The sequence below is a fragment of the Rana temporaria genome, chromosome 6 (assembly GCF_905171775.1).
Source record: "Rana temporaria chromosome 6, aRanTem1.1, whole genome shotgun sequence".
NCBI classification, from domain to species: domain Eukaryota; kingdom Metazoa; phylum Chordata; class Amphibia; order Anura; family Ranidae; genus Rana; species Rana temporaria.
In genome coordinates this window covers 139,707,940-139,725,209 of record NC_053494.1, presented here as the reverse complement: position 1 = coordinate 139,725,209, position 17,270 = coordinate 139,707,940, and the positions used below count along the sequence as shown (strand labels likewise).

General features: G+C 41.9%; 1 protein-coding gene across 1 annotated transcript in view; it reads right to left on the bottom strand.

Moving 5' to 3' along the window:
• CPS1 (carbamoyl-phosphate synthase 1) overlaps positions 1 to 17,270 on the bottom strand; it is a 147,482-nt gene that overhangs the window by 106,840 nt on the left and 23,372 nt on the right. Inside the window, exons 6-7 of the mRNA XM_040357458.1 lie at positions 12,081 to 12,173; positions 2,010 to 2,099 (exon numbers count right to left, since the gene is read on the bottom strand). Of these exons, the coding sequence (XP_040213392.1) occupies positions 2,010 to 2,099; positions 12,081 to 12,173 (183 nt within the window). The remainder of the gene's footprint in view (positions 1 to 2,009; positions 2,100 to 12,080; positions 12,174 to 17,270) is intronic.

The window sequence follows — 17,270 nt, the reverse complement described above, 5'->3', positions numbered from 1 at the left end:
TTTGCTCTCTGTCCCAGAAACACAAACATAGGCAAGTAAAAATCTCTGCAAAATAAAGAAAAATGCTATCTGGAAGAGAAGTCCTTGGTGGGGGATTTACCCTCACCTCGTGTTCCAGTGACAGCTGTAAAATTATATATTTCCTCTGTTCAATGGTCATCAGGACAGAAAATGGTAGAGTCTCAAAACTGAGACATAAACAACAATAGAAATCAGACAGAAACCTGACATATGGTAAAATATTTTCATCCTGTATGTAACCGGAGTGCCTAAAAAACTCTGAAGAGTCTTTAACAAACATCCCATCCCTATTTCTTTTTAAGTCCAGCAACACAGAGAGACACACGCTTGTACATCCAAATGACCAAACATTCAAACACAAGTGAAGTGACTTGGTATGCAGTGTAGTGAGGAATACAAACAGCTATACATTGGGGAGACAAAAAACCTACCAACAAGTGAATGACTCAACCTAGGAGGTCAATTTTTCTATGCCATAGAGAAAATAGCCATTCTTTCAAGGACAGTGGGGCGCGCAGAACTAATTTGCAAGAAATGTAAAACAGGCCATCTACGTCAAACTAGAACAACCAGAAGAGGGTAGCAGCCTTTTACACCATTTATCTGCCACATAGAATGCAATTTTTTACAAATCACAGATTCAACCATGTGATTTGAATAATTACCATCTAAGTAGACTTCCTGATACCAAAAATGGGATTATTTAACTAGAACGTAACTTTCACACTTCCAATCCTGTTCTTGGACAATCAAAATTAGTCTTAACACATTCCCTGGTGATTGGATCATGGTGTCGATGCTATGTGTGTAGATTTAAATGTTGATGTAAATTCCTGACACTCACTAGAACTGAAAAAGTGGATAAGCTACGAAACATATTTAACATCAGAGAAAAAATTCAGTTAAATTTAATTAATCCTTTACTAGCTATACAACGATTTATTTTAAAAAAGTGTGACAAAAATAGTACTATTGCCTAACCCTGTAAGTTAAGAGTTGTTTTTTATGTTTTAATCTGCATGTTACATAATATGGGGTTTATTTACTAAAGCTGGAGCGTGCAAAATCAGTCTCATTTCTAAATAGAAACCAATCATCTTCCAGGTTTTAATGCCAAAGCTTAATTAAACAAGCTGAGGTTAAAAGCTGATTGTTTTCTCTGCAGAAGTGAGACTGATTTTGCACTCTCCAGCTTTAGTAAATAAACTCATATGTGACAAGATCCTGTTTACAAGTCTATTTTCTTAGCTTTTGAAAATAAGTCCTGTTACTTGCAATACACAAACCCTGTTATAAACCTTTTTTCTAAATGATAACTAGGTTTACTTGTCAACAGATGGTAGTAAAAGAATAGGTATTAGTGGAAATCACACTACTTCAGACTATGCAATCACATCACAAGTGTCAGACCAGTGATTCAGAGCTTCTGTAGTGTTACAAACACGTTATTAACATTCCTGTGGCCTGCTCTATAGTATACATCTCTCCAAACTTTGTTACAGTAAAAAACGTGTCATTAAAAAAAATTCTAACCCTTAACTTTGATCAGATTTTCAGTAAAACTTGATAATGCCGAAAACTAATTTGAATACCGGCATTGTAGACATTGTTATTATACCACACATGTTATTTTATGCATTTTGAAAACAGTATAATGAATAGTGATGCAAAAAGTGATATAATTTAACTTACTGTATTGTCTACCGCTCTACCCCCACCCCCACCCATCAAGTTTTATACTCAACTGTCCATAATCCAGCAAGATATGACAGCCTAGATAGCCCGGCATATGGTCAAAATCCTTCAGGCTCAGCTTGCACCAGAATATGAGCTCTTGTTTCAGAGCTCTCCATAGTATTTGATTACTAATGTGTTGTTGTGGAATATGTACATTTATGACCATTGACAACAAAATCCAGTTCCATTGGGGAAAATGGAAAGTTAAGCCAATGGAACATCTAACTCAACATAGGATATAGTACGCTCACCTTTACCAACTGACGGATGATGTTATGCTTTACTCCACAGTCTACTGCCACGATTCTGACAGGATTCCCTTTGCCAAATACTTTGACTTCCTAAAATAACATGAAAAAGTCACAGTCTGAAAAATCTCCGCTCTCCTTCAATGCTCTTGTTCTTGGTTGAAGTCAATTTAATTAATTCAACATAAGCCCAAATACATTGTTATATTCAAAGAACAAAAAAAAAAAACTAATAGCACACAATATGAAACATCAATATAGATGCACTATAAAACTACAAAAATTAGACAAAATAAAATTGAATAAAAAGATACCTTACAAACTAAGATCTTGCTGCTACTGAAATAGTGAAAGCGAAGAACACCACAAAGCTAAAGAATATAGAACCCTCAAATGACAGTCTCTATTCTATTAAATTAAGCAATGGTCTTTCATAACAATTTTTTTTTTTATCAATAATACTTCCTAGAACTTGATATCTTGCTATCCTTCTTCAGGGAAGCTGACAGTCCCAGCTACAAGCAGGTCTATGTGGATGACAGTCCCAGCTACAAGCAGGTCTCTGTGGACAACAGTCCCAGCTACAAGCAGGTCTCTGTGGACGACAGTTCCAGCTACAAGCAGGTCTCTGTGGACAACAGTCCCAGCTACAAGCAGGTCTCTGTGGACGACAGTCCCAGCTACAAGCAGGTCCCTGTGGATGACAGTCCCAGCTACAAGCAGGTCTCTGTGGACAACACTCCCAGCTACAAGCAGGATGTGGACGACAGTCCCAGCTACAAGCAGGTCTCTGTGGACAACAGTCCCAGCTACAAGCAGGTCCCTGTGGATGACAGTCCTAGCAACAAGCAGGTCTCTATAGACATTCAGGTTTTGATGTGCCCACGCATGCATGGACTTGTAAGTGCCGTACAGGCAGACTAGATTACTATGTTTAGATGTTACCTTTATAAACTTGGACGATGTTGGTCCATTGCTATGTCTGTATGTATATCCTTTTTTACATCTCAATAAACTTGGAATTTTCTGGTTAAAAAAAAAGCGTGGCCTCTTAACAATGTACTAGTGTGGTTGCGCTGTGTTTGTGTTCATCCCATTTTAGAGCCACTGGATCCATGTGCACACCATCTGTCATCAGTAGCATTCTTTTATTGGAGAATATCCATCCAAACACCTCCTTCTTCTCTCACATTTGGATTTTTGATAGAAGGACCTTCGTTATGAAGGATTACCGCTTATTATTTCAGAAAATAAACTGTCATGTGAGGGTGGTGCGCTACTTGTATGGGTTTTATCTACACCATTATTTTTCAAATATAGTTCCTGACTCCCAATTCTTGTTTTAAACCTAAGGATTACAAAATAGACCAAAAGGGCTCTATGGGGCACCTTTGAGATATCCATGGTTCTTACATCTAAAAAAAAGCGATGGTCCTTCATAGCAAAGTTTTTTTAAGCAAAAATACTTCTTGGAAGTAGGATATTTTGCTATCCTGCCTCAGGAAAGCTTAGGCCTCGTACACACGACCGAGTTTCTCGGCAAAAACCAGCAAGAAACTTGCTGGGAGATATTTTTTTGCCGAGGAAACTGGTCGTGTGTACATTTCCGTCGAGGAAACTGTCGAGAAACTCGACGAGCCAAAAAGAGAACATGTTCTCTATTTCCTTGACGGGAATGGAGAAAATTGGCTTGTCGAGTTTCTTGACGGCTTCCCAAGGAACTCGACGAGCAAAACTATGTGTTTCGCCCGTCGAGTTTCTCGGTCGTGTGTACGAGGCCTCACAGTTCCAGTTACAAGCAGGTCCCTGCATTATTAGCTACAGACCCTTTAGACTTTCAGGCCACAGAGGGCAGCAGGAGACACATATGACATCTGTCTGAAATGATTAGCCAAACACCACCTTCCTTTTTGTTACTCTGAGGCCTCGTACACACGACCGTTTTCCTCGACAGAATTAATCAAGAAACTTGGTGGCAGAGCTTTTTTGCCGAGGAAAACGGTCGTGTGTATGTTTTTCATCGAGGAAACTGTCGAGGAACTTGACGAGAAAAAAAGAGAACAAGTTCTCTTTTTCCTCGAAGGGAGTCTCAATTTCCTTGTCGTGTTCCTCGTCGGGCTGGTTTTCGATGAGAAACACGATCGTGTGTATGCTAAGAAACCCGTGCATACTCAGAATAAAGTATGAGATGGGAGCGTGCCTTCGGTAAAAGTAGGGTTTGTAATGGAGATAGCACATTCGTCACGCTGTAACAGACTGAAAAGCGCAAATCATCTCTCACCAAACTTTTACTTAACACGCAGTAACAAAAACAGATTAGCAAAAGCAGCCCCAAGTGTAGCGCCAGTGGAATCAACTTACAAAACTGTAGCACAGAAAAAAAAGGACCCCTTCTAATCATGTGGGTACACCCTGTGTGATTATTGATCTGTTTAAAATGCCACCTTATGCATTGACATACCTCCATAGACCCAGTCAGTCCAAACAGTATGGTCACCTACTAACTTGGTACCATCCCCAGGCATCTTAATTCATTAATAAGACACAGAATATGAATCCAAAACTATTTTACTTCAAGTAATTGTGGTACAGAGGATGCTTTTTTTCCAGTCATTTGAAGACAATAACTTCCCTAAACCCTGACTCTGACTGAGGGAACATGGAAGAAACAGTGATGATCTAGCTAGGACTGAACTAACTAACACTAAACAGAAGGGGTGGACAGAAAGGATAAAATATACATAGAACATAGAGGCAGAACATTTATTAAGATGGCACAGAAGGGATGCCAAATAGCCATCAGCTGCATATGAGAAGCCAGCAGTGTTGCAGAACACTTTTTGCAACTAAGCCCTGGTTCACACCAGAGCGATATGTTATGTGATTTGACAGTACAAAATCGCATGACAAGTTGAACCCCATTGCCAGTAATGGAATCATTTAAATCGCCTCAACTCATGTCGCAGCGACTTTGGAAAAGGCACTAGCTTTATTTCTGTGCGGTTTAATGTGCGACTTGCAATGACATCTGATAAAATGAAGTTGCACAGATGGCAGCAAGTTGCACATGAAATTGCGCCGAAGTAGCGAGATATCAAAGCCGCATTGGTGTGAACAGGGCTAATGAGCTGCCAAAGGCATTTTAGTTCCGAGGCAGATTTTCTTAAAGCGGGCCTTCAGTAATTTTTTCGTCATTCCGTCTATTAAATCTTCTGCCCTTGTTGTTTAAACTTTGGATAGTAAAAGTTTTTTTCTGACAGTAAATGCCTTATACAGCCTACTTCCTGTTTCTTGTCTGGTATAAAGCCTAGGCTTATGACATCATGCACAACTCCCTCTCTCACTCTCATTGGAGTTTGCTAGGAGGGAAGGGGGTGAGTCATAAGAGGGCCAATGACAGCTGCAGGGCTGGAGGTGTGCCTCTGTGTAAGTGAACAGGAGCAGCTTCAGCTACCCATAGTTAAAATGGCTGCAGCCAGACTCAGTAGAGGGAGATTTCTGCAGCATATTTGGCAAGTACAGAAGCACAGTATTTATAAAATTAAATGCAAAGTGGTTGGAGGGAAGCTTCAGAATGGCAAAGATGTTTTTATTAAAATTATGTTCTTCTTTAATGTAATTTTCAGTGATGATAGTTATGTAGGTAATCTAGAGCAGAGGTCTCCAACCCCCGGGCCGTGGCCCACTACCGGGCCCTTGCGTCTCTGCAGCCGGGCCGCGTGTGAGGGAGCTCCGTGCTTCACAAGAGTGGGCAGGTGAGAGAGCCCGGGGGATCAGAGGCATGTGGATGAGAGAAGCCACCCGCTTCTCTGCGCCTGCCCCACATCACAGCTCTTCCGCCATTACAGCGCTGGTATCGGAGGCAAAGAGATGACATCATCTCTCTGCCTCCACACCGCATAACAGCTCTTCCGCCCTCAAAGCACTGGGAATGAATGAGACGCTGAGAGCTCATTGGCTGAGATCGGATATCCCACGGGGAGGGATACAAGCAGTGCAAGTCCATTCTGCAGGGTATGTGCATTGTGGTAAGTTGGCAGGGTTTTGCAAGTTTCCGGGAGCTATTAGTGTGCAGCAACTTGAGGAAGAGTGTTGAGATCCCGGGGGTGAGAGAAATGTCTACAGGGAGGTGCAAGGCCAGTTCTGGTGCTGTGTGTGTGTGAAGCTAGCTTCACTTTCTCAGTGCATAGTAGTGGTCTCTGCAGTGCTGGAGCAATGCATTAGGGCTTGTTCACACTATATACTTTCAACCCATTTGCACCCCTTTCCTGCACATACCACCCACCCCCATTCACTTCGTGCCCCCCTTCTGCACATACCACCGACCCCATTCACTCCGTGCCCCTCTCCTGCACGTACCACCCACCCCCATTCACTCTGTGCCCCCTTTCTACACATACCACCCACCCCCATTCACTCTGTGCCCCCCTTCTGCACATACCACCCACCCCCATTCACTCCGTGCCCCTCTCCTGCATGTACCACCCACCCCCATTCACTCTGTGCCCCCTTTCTACACATACCACCCACCCCCATTCACTCTGTGCCCCCCTCCTGCACGTACCACCCACCCCCATTCACTCCGTACCCCCCTTCTGCACATACCACCCACCCCCATTCACTCCGTGCCCCCCTCTTGCACGTACCGCCCACTGCCATACAATCTGTGCCCCTCTCCTGCACATACCACTCACCGCCATACACTCTGTGCCCCCACCTGCACATACCACCCACCGCCATACTCTTTCTTTCTTTTCCCCTCCCTGCCAGCCTATTTGCTTGGATTATACTATGGCTAGTTCTCACCAACCAATAGTATTCCCCATCCCGCACCAGTCCCATTGACATCCATCTATTCCCCCCCCCCCCATGCCAGCACAAATCCTCCTCCTTTTTTATCCCTATACAGACCAGGATCCCCCAGTTTCACTCCAGTTCTCCTCTACCCATCACTCATCTCCTATTCACTCCCCCTTTTTACCCCCTTCTTCTTCTCTCCTAACCCATTGTTCCCAGTCCCATCCCCACCCCCATTTGTTCAGGGGCTAAGGAAGGACCCTGAGGCAGAGCATCTTACTACTGCTGCTGCTTGTGTGGGTGTGATGTGTACTGTGCCAATCCTTGCTGACCCTCCTTTCCTATTCATCCCATGTGATTGGCGCAATACACATCCCACCCACACAAGCAGCAGCAGTAGCAATAAGATGCTACACCCCCAGGTTCTTCCTTAACCCCTGCAAAGGATGTGACATGTGAGTAGGGCCTCATGTCTATATTTTTTGCCTAAGGCCTCACAAAACCTAGAAGTGTCAACACCAGCTGTTGCTCCGATAAATTGCCCGTGAAAAATCGCTTACCCAACCCAACCCGGGCCTTGACACAATTTTTGTCCACACAGCCGGTCCCCGGTGCCAAAAAGGTTGGGGACCGCTGATCTAGAGGTAGCCAATCATGGTGGCCACTGCCTGATATTCATAAGTCATGCATATCGAATAAATAAGTTAAAATGCAAATGCATCAATCCTTGGTAACCAATCTGATTTTGGTTAAGTTAGATCGTTGAAAGAATAAATCCAAACAACTGCTATGGTTTATGGTTAAACATTGACCACTATTTTTTTGCTTATTGAATAACTGTGTTTCTTGGGCAAAAACTATAGTTAAACCATTTATTGATTCTTTATGAACAAAACCTAGTACGCTGGGTTGGGAGAAGTCCAGGAGAAGATGGCCACATTGACAACAGAGGGGGGATGCAATCCTTGCATCACAGAATGTGGACAAACTAGGGGTAAAGTCTGCCAGAATATGCAAGTACTATTATGGCCAATTTGACCAGCAAAATGTAGATTCCAATCTGTTGCTAGGGGTTACAGTGCTTTATGAATCATTCCTTGTCTTATTAAATGAGCCCATTTACATTTTACTGCGATTCCTTTTTAAACAAGCCTTTAGGCCTTGTAGGAAACCTCTGATTAAGTGTGACACCTTGAACATCAACTGGAAACATTTTATAATCTCTATATCCAAACTTCATCTGCTAAAATATTTCGAGTCCACTTTATTGGTGTGAACAGCACTTTAATGAAAGAGGCAGAAGCAGATGTTAAGAAATCAATTTTTGGCTCTTGCTGAAAACAAATGTACCTCATGCTGATTTATATTAAGCGGCTGTTTATCACTGATGCAGACAGATTATTCCGTTCACTAATTATTGCCACTGGTAAATTTCATTATTGTCAAGTTTATTTTACTAGATGGCTTTAGGAGCCTTCAAGCTTAAGTTATGAACATACTTCCTGTTGCGCCTGGTATCAAGTGAAAATGTGTCAGCCTCCTAATGCATTCAGACAGCCAACCTCCCTAATAAACCATGAAATTACAAAACCAGGTCCTTTATTAAGGTGACTGTAAAACGGGGATGATTGAATGGGTTGTCTTCAATATAGCCCAAGGCAGGACAATGCATACTAACAATATGATTGTGTTATTTTTCAAGATGCTAAGCTCAAGAAGATTTTAGGGTAATTACATGATGTTCTGAAATTGCATGATATTTGATTTGGCAGTGAAAATTGCCAGTAAAAGTGGAATATATTCAAACATAATAATTTAATAAATTCCTTTTTGAAAGCCTTATACCTTTTAAGGCTCTAAAGTACAAAACACTTATGCCGCGTACACACGATCGGTCAAACCGATGAGAACGGTCTGATGGACCGTTTTCATCGGACCAAACCGATCGTGTGTAGGCCCCATCGGTTATTTATCCATAGGTTAAAAAAAAAATAATCTTGTTAAAAATCCACCATTGCTCAGAATCAAGTCGACGCATGCTTGGAAGCATTGAACTTCATTTTTTTCAGCACGTCGTTGTGTTTTACAACACCGCGTTCTGACACAATCGTTTTTTTAACTGATGGTGTGTAGGCACGACTGACCATCAGTCAGCTTCATCGGTTAACCAATGAAAACGGTCCATCAGACCGTTTTCATCGGATCGACCGATCGTGTGTACAGGGCATCAGAGATCATTTCCAGGAAGGAAAAAAAAATAAAAACATTCCAAGTCTAGATCTAAAAGAAAAACCCAATTACATGTCTAAAAATCTGGTTCAGTGACAAGTCAAGTCCTAAGTCTCCTTTTTCTGTTTCGGAGGGTGGAGGGTCTGGTCTGCAGTACCCATATTGCTTCCTGGTGACATGGGCACTGCCCATCGGCTGTCAGAAGGGCTTATTATAGGATCCTTCAGTATTTAGAAATGAGGACATGTGAGAGACAGACACAGGACCGGTCAGCCGGACAAGTGAAAAGGACGGAGAGCAGCTTAAGATTATTTACTGCTACCAGAAAAGGTTTTGTTAACACATATAAGCTAGGTGAAGGTATTTTTTTCGGCCTGGGGTTGGGCTTTAGTATGTTTGCAATAGTCATCTTCCCCAGGGCAGTTATAATTTATCCTGTATATGTGTAGCTGTTTCATCCTCACCCTCTCGTTACTATTATTACTGTTTACTTCTGAAAGGATATTATTCTGTTTGTATGATACCTAAAAAGCTGTACAGTTTGCAGCTTCTAGCAGTAAACTGTGGTGCCTTGTACACACGACCGGTTTTCACGACGAGAAAACTGCCATTTTTTGTATTGGTCATGAAAACCGGTCGTGTGTATGCTCCTTAGCAGTTTTCTCGACAAAAAAACTGCCTGCAAAAAAATTTAGACAAGCTCTCTTTTTCCTGGTCGTGTTTCCCGTCAGTCTTTTTCTCGTCACGAAAAAATGGTTGTGTGTATGCTTTTCAGAGGGGGAAAAAACATGCATGCTCAGAATCAAGCATGCAGCCCAAAGGGTGGCCCAAAGGGTGGTGCCATTTGAAAGAAACTTCCCCTTTATAGTCCCGTCGTACGTGCTGTACGTCACCGCACTTTGGTCGGATGTTTTTTTGCATGAACGTGTGTATGAAGGTCAGGCTGGAGAGGAATCATGTCGGGAAAAACTTTGTTTTTTTTCCTGCTGAGAAAAATGGTCAGAGGCATAACAGATTGCACAATCAATACCCCTTCTTATTGGGTAGATAGTCTTCCACATTTGGAACTGAGTTCAAGGTAAATCAAGAAACACAATCTCAGCTAAAGCATGATGTCAATTGAGGTCATGAAATTAAGGAACATTGCAGTGGGACAGAAGACATGAAGTTCCCCTGCTGGGAATAATAATAAATAAATGAATTCCGGTTGAATCTTGTATATAACTCAAGTTGTCTTCAGACGCTGTCTGCATATTTTGCTTTACTGCCCTAACCCTGGAGTTTTGCTTTAAAGGCCAACACTGCTTTTAAAATGTCCTTCAATGCTATGTTAGTCAGTCCAGAACAGTAGTACACTACTTCTGGGTAATGCTGGAATGTGACCTCTCTCCTGGCCCCCCTCAACATTGCTCTTGGCTCAGTAAGCCAATAGGAATGTGTGTGAGGCAGAAATGTTCTGAAAACCTTGCAATTCACCTAAACAACAACTGTATGTTTTGACTTTAATGATAGCATTACTGTAGTGGTTGGAAGGCAGGGCAACACAAACATTGTGTGACTGGCGTATATTCCTCTCTTATCGCCCTCCTCACCCCTCTTATTTCAGTAATGTTTCTACTTCCTGAACCCTGCAGACTAATGCCACATAGACACGATCTGAATTTCCGGTGGAATAAAATCCGATGGAATTTTCCGTTGGAATTCGGATGAAGTTGACTTCCATCAGTCTTGCATACACACTGTCAGACTAAATTCCGACCGTCCAAAACACGGCAACGTAAAACACTACAACGAGCTGAGAAAAATTAAGTTCAATGCTTCCGAGCATGCGTCGACTTGATTCTGAGCATGTGTGGATCTTTCTCCGATTTCCACACAGACGATTGTTTTTTACTATGGTTTTTTTTTCCATCGGAAAAATTTTAAACGTTCTATTTTTTAACATCGATGAAAAAAAGACAGATGGGGCCCACACACGATCGGTTTGTCCAATGAAAAAAGTCCATCAGACTTTTTCATCGGTAAAACCGATCGTGTGTACACAGCATAAGCCATCAGGACAGAGGCTGCCTTGGGAAAGGGAACCTGTGAGTCTCAGAAACATCAGTGTTTTTTATTGCATGTGCTATGTTTTGCTACTAAGTTCTGAAAAAATCTGAGATCTACTTTTCTTGGCGTGCTGGACATTTTTGGCTTTGGGTTTACATTGTCTCCATTGGCTGTGCAATCTTTATCAGGTGTATCAGCTGAAGGTGTGGGTTGAATGTTTTTGTCTCACATGCAATGGTCATAGAATGGGGGAGGAGATGACCCTCCGCAAATCCGGGTCCACGATAAATCCCAATTTGTGGACCCTTAGCTGCCCATTGAGACAGTAACAAGTACCCTGACAACTGGGAATGGGATCCCAGCTGCAGAAGATTATCGGGTGCACACTGCTTTAAGACAATGGATGACCTTGTCCCTGCATTGATGTACAAAACCCAAAGGCAGAAGAGAATATAGGTTCTTGCTTCTACAGCTTTAGAGTAGTCGAGGTCTACACTTGGCACAGTAGCACTACATATCAGGACAGCTGGGGGCAAAGCACGCAAAAGGTATGGATTAGGACTGGAATGGAGACACGGGGACAATATGGGGTCCACTGAACTTTACAGTGTCACTCAGTAAACTATGCTGTAGATATATATCCCATATTGCTCCACCTTGTATACTGTGCTTTTCTACTGTACAGTACAAACCCTGCCACTGTAGTCTCTCCCCAGACTTACCAGACAGCAGACTGTGTTCATGAACACAATTGCTTCTGTGGTCCTCCTTTCACTATTTTACTATAAATGATACCTCACACTGAAGACATTTGTATCATTAATAACTATTATTTGATTCAGGTAATTATTTAACCAACTTTCTTTACAATATTACATTTTCCAAATACATGGTAGCATACCTCCATAATTGTGATAGGTTAAAATAGAAACCAAGATCATTTCAATAATATCAAGCATCAGAAAGATAATGATGTATGAAACTGCAAATGTTTCTTACCTTTGTGGACACTTCTGCAATAAGGTTTCTTTTGTTTGGGTCAATAAATTCCACAGGTTGGCCTTCAAATTCAATTTTACCAAGTACAGCTCCCTACATAAAGAAAGAGTTGAAATATATGTTTAATGAAAATAAATGTTAAGATGATATTGTAAAATTTAAGTTTACTTCCACCTCCTCCTGACATCCCATGTGTTTCTTTAATTTGATGGGTGACATCAGTTAACGTTAGGGAACTCAGGAGGTAAGATAAGCAAGGGCAAACCTGAATAATATTAGAAAAAGTAGAGAACTACATATAACTGCAGCTGTACTTCTGGATCTATTAATTGTCTGAAATATAGTTTTCAATAGAGGAAACCTCACTATGCATTTTTCATTGTTTGCTAAGGATAAATTGACTAGCTTTGTGATGTCTGATGATTATAAACATTTCTACCTATAACATATTTCCTTATGTGTTCCTTGTTTACCCAAGTTCAGTTTAATAACATCTTCAAATTATAACAATTATATATAATTAGAGTCTTGTAATGAGGAAGAGCGTGCTTCTCTCTAGAAGAGTCTTTCTGACTCATAAAAACTGCGCACCTTGGGGCAGATTCACAGAGCAAGTACGCCGGCGTATCTACTGATACGCCGGCGTACTTTCAAATTTCCTGCGTCATATCTTTAGTTTGAATCCTCAAACCAAGATACGACGGCATCTGGGTTCGATCCGACAGGCGTACGGCTTCGTATGCTTTAGGATCGCAGATGCAATACTTCGGCGTCCGAAGTATTGTAGTAGTGGCTCTGGCCAGAGCTATCAGTTTTTATTCATTCAACTCGCTGGACTGAACTAAAAAATGAACTTTGTCTTCCAGGGTTCTTTGGTGAAATTTGGTGATGTTGCTACTGTGCTTCTCATTGTTTTCCTTGCTGGAACCTGCACTACAATAATCCTCATACTTCTGCTTTATTCAGTCAGTGGATCTGTGCTTTCTGAATCTCTCCTGCTGCTTCTTTATTACTCTTCAACAAGTGATTAAAACAGCAGTCATAAGGTGGCAGCTCAAACATGAGGAAGCAAAGCCCTGTCTCTACCAAGGTGGCTGCCTTCACACGGAGACACAGGGGTTTATTTACTTAAGGCAAGTGGGCTGTTCATTTTGCAAGGGAAGTTGCACTTTGCAAGCAGATTTCCTCTAAAGCTTAGTGAATGAGTTGAAGCTCTGCTGATTCCATCATCCAATCAAGTGCAAGGAAACATTTCATTGCATGTGCTTGGGTATTCTTTGCAAAATGAAACTTTCCACATTCACTAAGTTCTGGGACAACTTTCCTTGGAAAGTGAACAGGCTATTTGTCTGTAGTAAATGGTGAGGCAGTAATGGCAAAAAAAGAACTAAGGAGTTTACTGGGCATACCAATGACTAGTCATTCTTCCACAGTTTAGGTCAGTTCAGGCCTTCCTTAACAATAGTGATTTTAATAATTTTCTATTTAACCTTTTCTCTTTGGATAGCAAATGGTACATTGCTTCTTTAAGGTTATAACACCAAGTAGAAACAGAAATACTGGTCTGTCTGTAAGTGCATATGGTATGATGAGCACATCTTACTGACTAAAGACAGAGGGGCTCATGGTGGACAATGGAAGTTTTTAGGCCCCATGCACACGAGACGCTGCTAAACTCGAGTTCAGAGGCATTTGGGCATTTTTTTCAACTGCCCCTGAACACATTTAAAGTTATCCTATGTGTCCATGCACACAATCAAGTTTTTTGGCATTTCAAAGCAGTTGGGTTTAGGGCCGTTTTTCCAAACCCAAAATTTTGGGTTCAGACGCTTTCAGCTTTCGCGTTTTAGACGCAAATCGCGGCAAATCGCGGTAAAACGCGGTACCGGCGTTTTGCCGCGATTTCGTTTATAGGCGTTTTTAAAGGTGACCTATTTTTTTACATTAGAAATCTCAAAAATGATGGCAAATGATGAAAGACCATAAAAAAAACATAAAAAATGTAATTGCTTGCATTGCATTGTGGACAATCCACAACTTGTGGCAGGTGACGTGGTCAGTGGACAATCCACAACTTGTGGCAGGTGACATGGCCAGGTGACGTGGCAAGTGGACAACCCACAACTTGTGGTAGGTGACGTGGCCAGGTGATGTGGCAGGTGACGTGGCCAGGTCACGTGGCCAGTGGACAATCCACAACTTGTGGCAGGTAACATGGCCAGGTGACGTGGCAAGTGTACAATCCACAACTTGTGGCAGGTAACGTGGCCAGGTGACATGGCAGGTGACGTGGCTTGGTGACGTGGCCAGTGGACAATCCACAACTTGTGGCAGGTGACGTGGCCAGTTGACGTGGCAGGTGACGTGGCCAGTGGACAATCCACAACTTGTGGCAGGTGATGTGGCCAGGTGATGTGGCAGGTGACATGGCCAGGTGACATGGCAAGTGGACAATCCACAACTTGCGGCAGGTGACGTGGCCAGGTGACGTGGCCAGTGGACAATCCACCACTTGTGGCAGGTGGGGTGGCCAGGTGACATGGCAGATGACGTGGCAAGTGGACAATACACAACTTGAGGCAGGTGACGTGGCCAGGTGATGTGGCAGGTGACGTGACAGGTGACATAGCCAGGTGACATGGCAAGTGGACAATCCACAACTTGTGGCAGGTAACGTGGCCAGTTGACATGGCAGGTGGCGTGGCCAGTGGACAATCCACAACTTGTGGCAGGTGACGTGGCCAGGTGACGTGGCAGGTGACATAGCCAGGTGACATGGCAAGTGGACAATCCACAACTTGTGGCAGGTGACGTGGCCAGGTGACATGGCAGGTGACGTGGCAGGTGGCGTGGCCAGTGGAAAATCCACAACTTGTGGCAGGTGACGTGGCCAGGTGACGTGGCAGGTGACATAGCCAGGTGACATGGCAAGTGGACAATCCACAACTTGTGGCAGGTGACGTGGCCAGGTGACATAGCAGGTGACGTGGCCAGGTGACGTGGCCAGTGGACAATCCACAACTTGTGGCAGGTGGCGTGGCCAGGTGACGTGGCAGATGACGTGGCAAGTGGACAATTCACAACTTGGCAGGTGACGTGGCAAGTGACACGCTAAATACACGTACACTGCTGCTCTCTCAGCTGCTCTGGTCTCACAAAATAGCTGAAATGGTTAAATAATACTGTTTTTTGAGCTTATGGAGGGTCTTATGATGTTTCTTAACCAAATGCTTATAAACGCAAACGCGGTAAAACGCGGTAAAACGCCGCAAAATTCGCGGCAAAAAGGGCGTTTTAAACGCCGTTTTTTGCGTTTGAAAACTTGTGTTTAGATGAGTTTGCATTTGCTTCTCGTGTGCATGGGGCGACTTCTCTGATTTAAACATTTTAATTGCTGTTCATTATTCTTTCAACTAGTACATTATAAACAAAAAACTTGCTGCAGTTCCTATACTGGGAGACTGCTATCCTCATAGTACACCATAACACTGCTACATTAGCAAAGTGAATTCCAGCTGCACACGCAATCTCACCTTACTTAAAGAGACCCTGTTGCCTGACCAGTTTTAACAACCACCTTCTCATAAGAGTATTTAATGTATTTAGGTTATTTACCTATAAAAGCCTTCCTTGTTTAGATATCCATAAGCCCTAAGACTGGATGTGATGTCAACAGCCCCAGGAGACTCGGAACTGTCACTCAAGTGACACTTTCTAGTACGGTAAAGCCTTGGTTTGAGAGTAACTTGGTTTGAGAGCGTTTTGCAAGACAAGCTATTTTTTTTAATAAATTTTAACTTGATATACAAGCAATGTCTTGATATAAGAGTAGCGTCATGTCACAACTGAGTATAAAAGAGAAGAGAGGAGCCTCTAAGTGTAGCAATATGGTTACATTTAATAAAGGTACAACATTTAGCAACTTATTGCTACACTTAGAGGCGTCTCTCTTCTCTTTTATACTCTGTAAAAAAAATGCTTTGATATACAAGTGCTTTGGATTTCAAGCATGTTTCTGGAACAAATTATGCTCTCGATCCAAGGTTTTACTGTATTCTCTTGGCAGCTACATAAAAGGTTATGTAGAGATGTGAGGAGCAGAGGAGCTTGGCCAGCACAGACAGTAGTTAAACACTCCCAGAAAAGGAGAGAGCTATGACCTGCAAAGAAAGAGAGAGGATTGTGCTGTGGAATTAACTCTCCCTGAAGAAGTTAAATTTAGTTAACCACTTCCTGACTGCCCCATAGCAAATTTACTGCTATAGGATCACGTATATATATATATATATATATATATATATATATATATATATATATATATATATATATATATATATATATATATATGTGATTCTGCACTTCCACCTTTAGGGGGCATGAGCACACCGCCTGCGTGCCGCTTCTGCTGTGATAATTCACAACAGAAGCTGATCTAAGGGTCCCGGGGACTCAATGTCATATTAAATTGAAAGTGAAAGCAATATCATTTATGATAAGGAAAAGTGAGCATTTAAAATGCTTTATCTTATAATTTTTTTACCTAAAAAATTTAAGTAGGTAATATGATTTCTTTAGAACAACCAAAAAAGCGTTAATGCCTTCAGGTTCTCTATGTGGATCTGTTTCACCAGTGAGCTCAGTAAACATGTTTTTGCAACAAAAAAAGAAAAGAAGGCCCAAGAAAACAAGTCAAAGGGGGCCTAAAGCTCTACCTGCTCATCCAAAATGAGAATCTAAAAATATTAATATAAAACATTGTGTATTTACCTGACTAAAAAAAAAAAAAATATATAGAACAGTTTTTAGTTTAGGAAAGAAATATGTAAAAACCCACTTCATGTTTTCTTTAATGGCATCCTATTGTTAGAGATGTGTGTGCCCCCTGGTATTCTCACATGAAAGCAAGACTGCCAGATCATAATAAATGCAAGCTTCTTTTACAGAAAATGTGGTTTCTTTACATGTTGTAAAGGGGTCATTTATTCGAATATTTTAGAAACAATTGATTCTTTAATTTGAGAAATAGGTTATAGCAGCTGTCAGTTCGCAATTCTGCTTGGAAAGGTATTAGCATACAATAGAACAGCAGGAGTCCAAGGTTAGTGTTATTTTTTTTTTATTTAATATTGCAGCTCTCTGGAAAACAGTTAACACGTGGAACTGCAGATAAGCTGACGAGTTTAATTATTT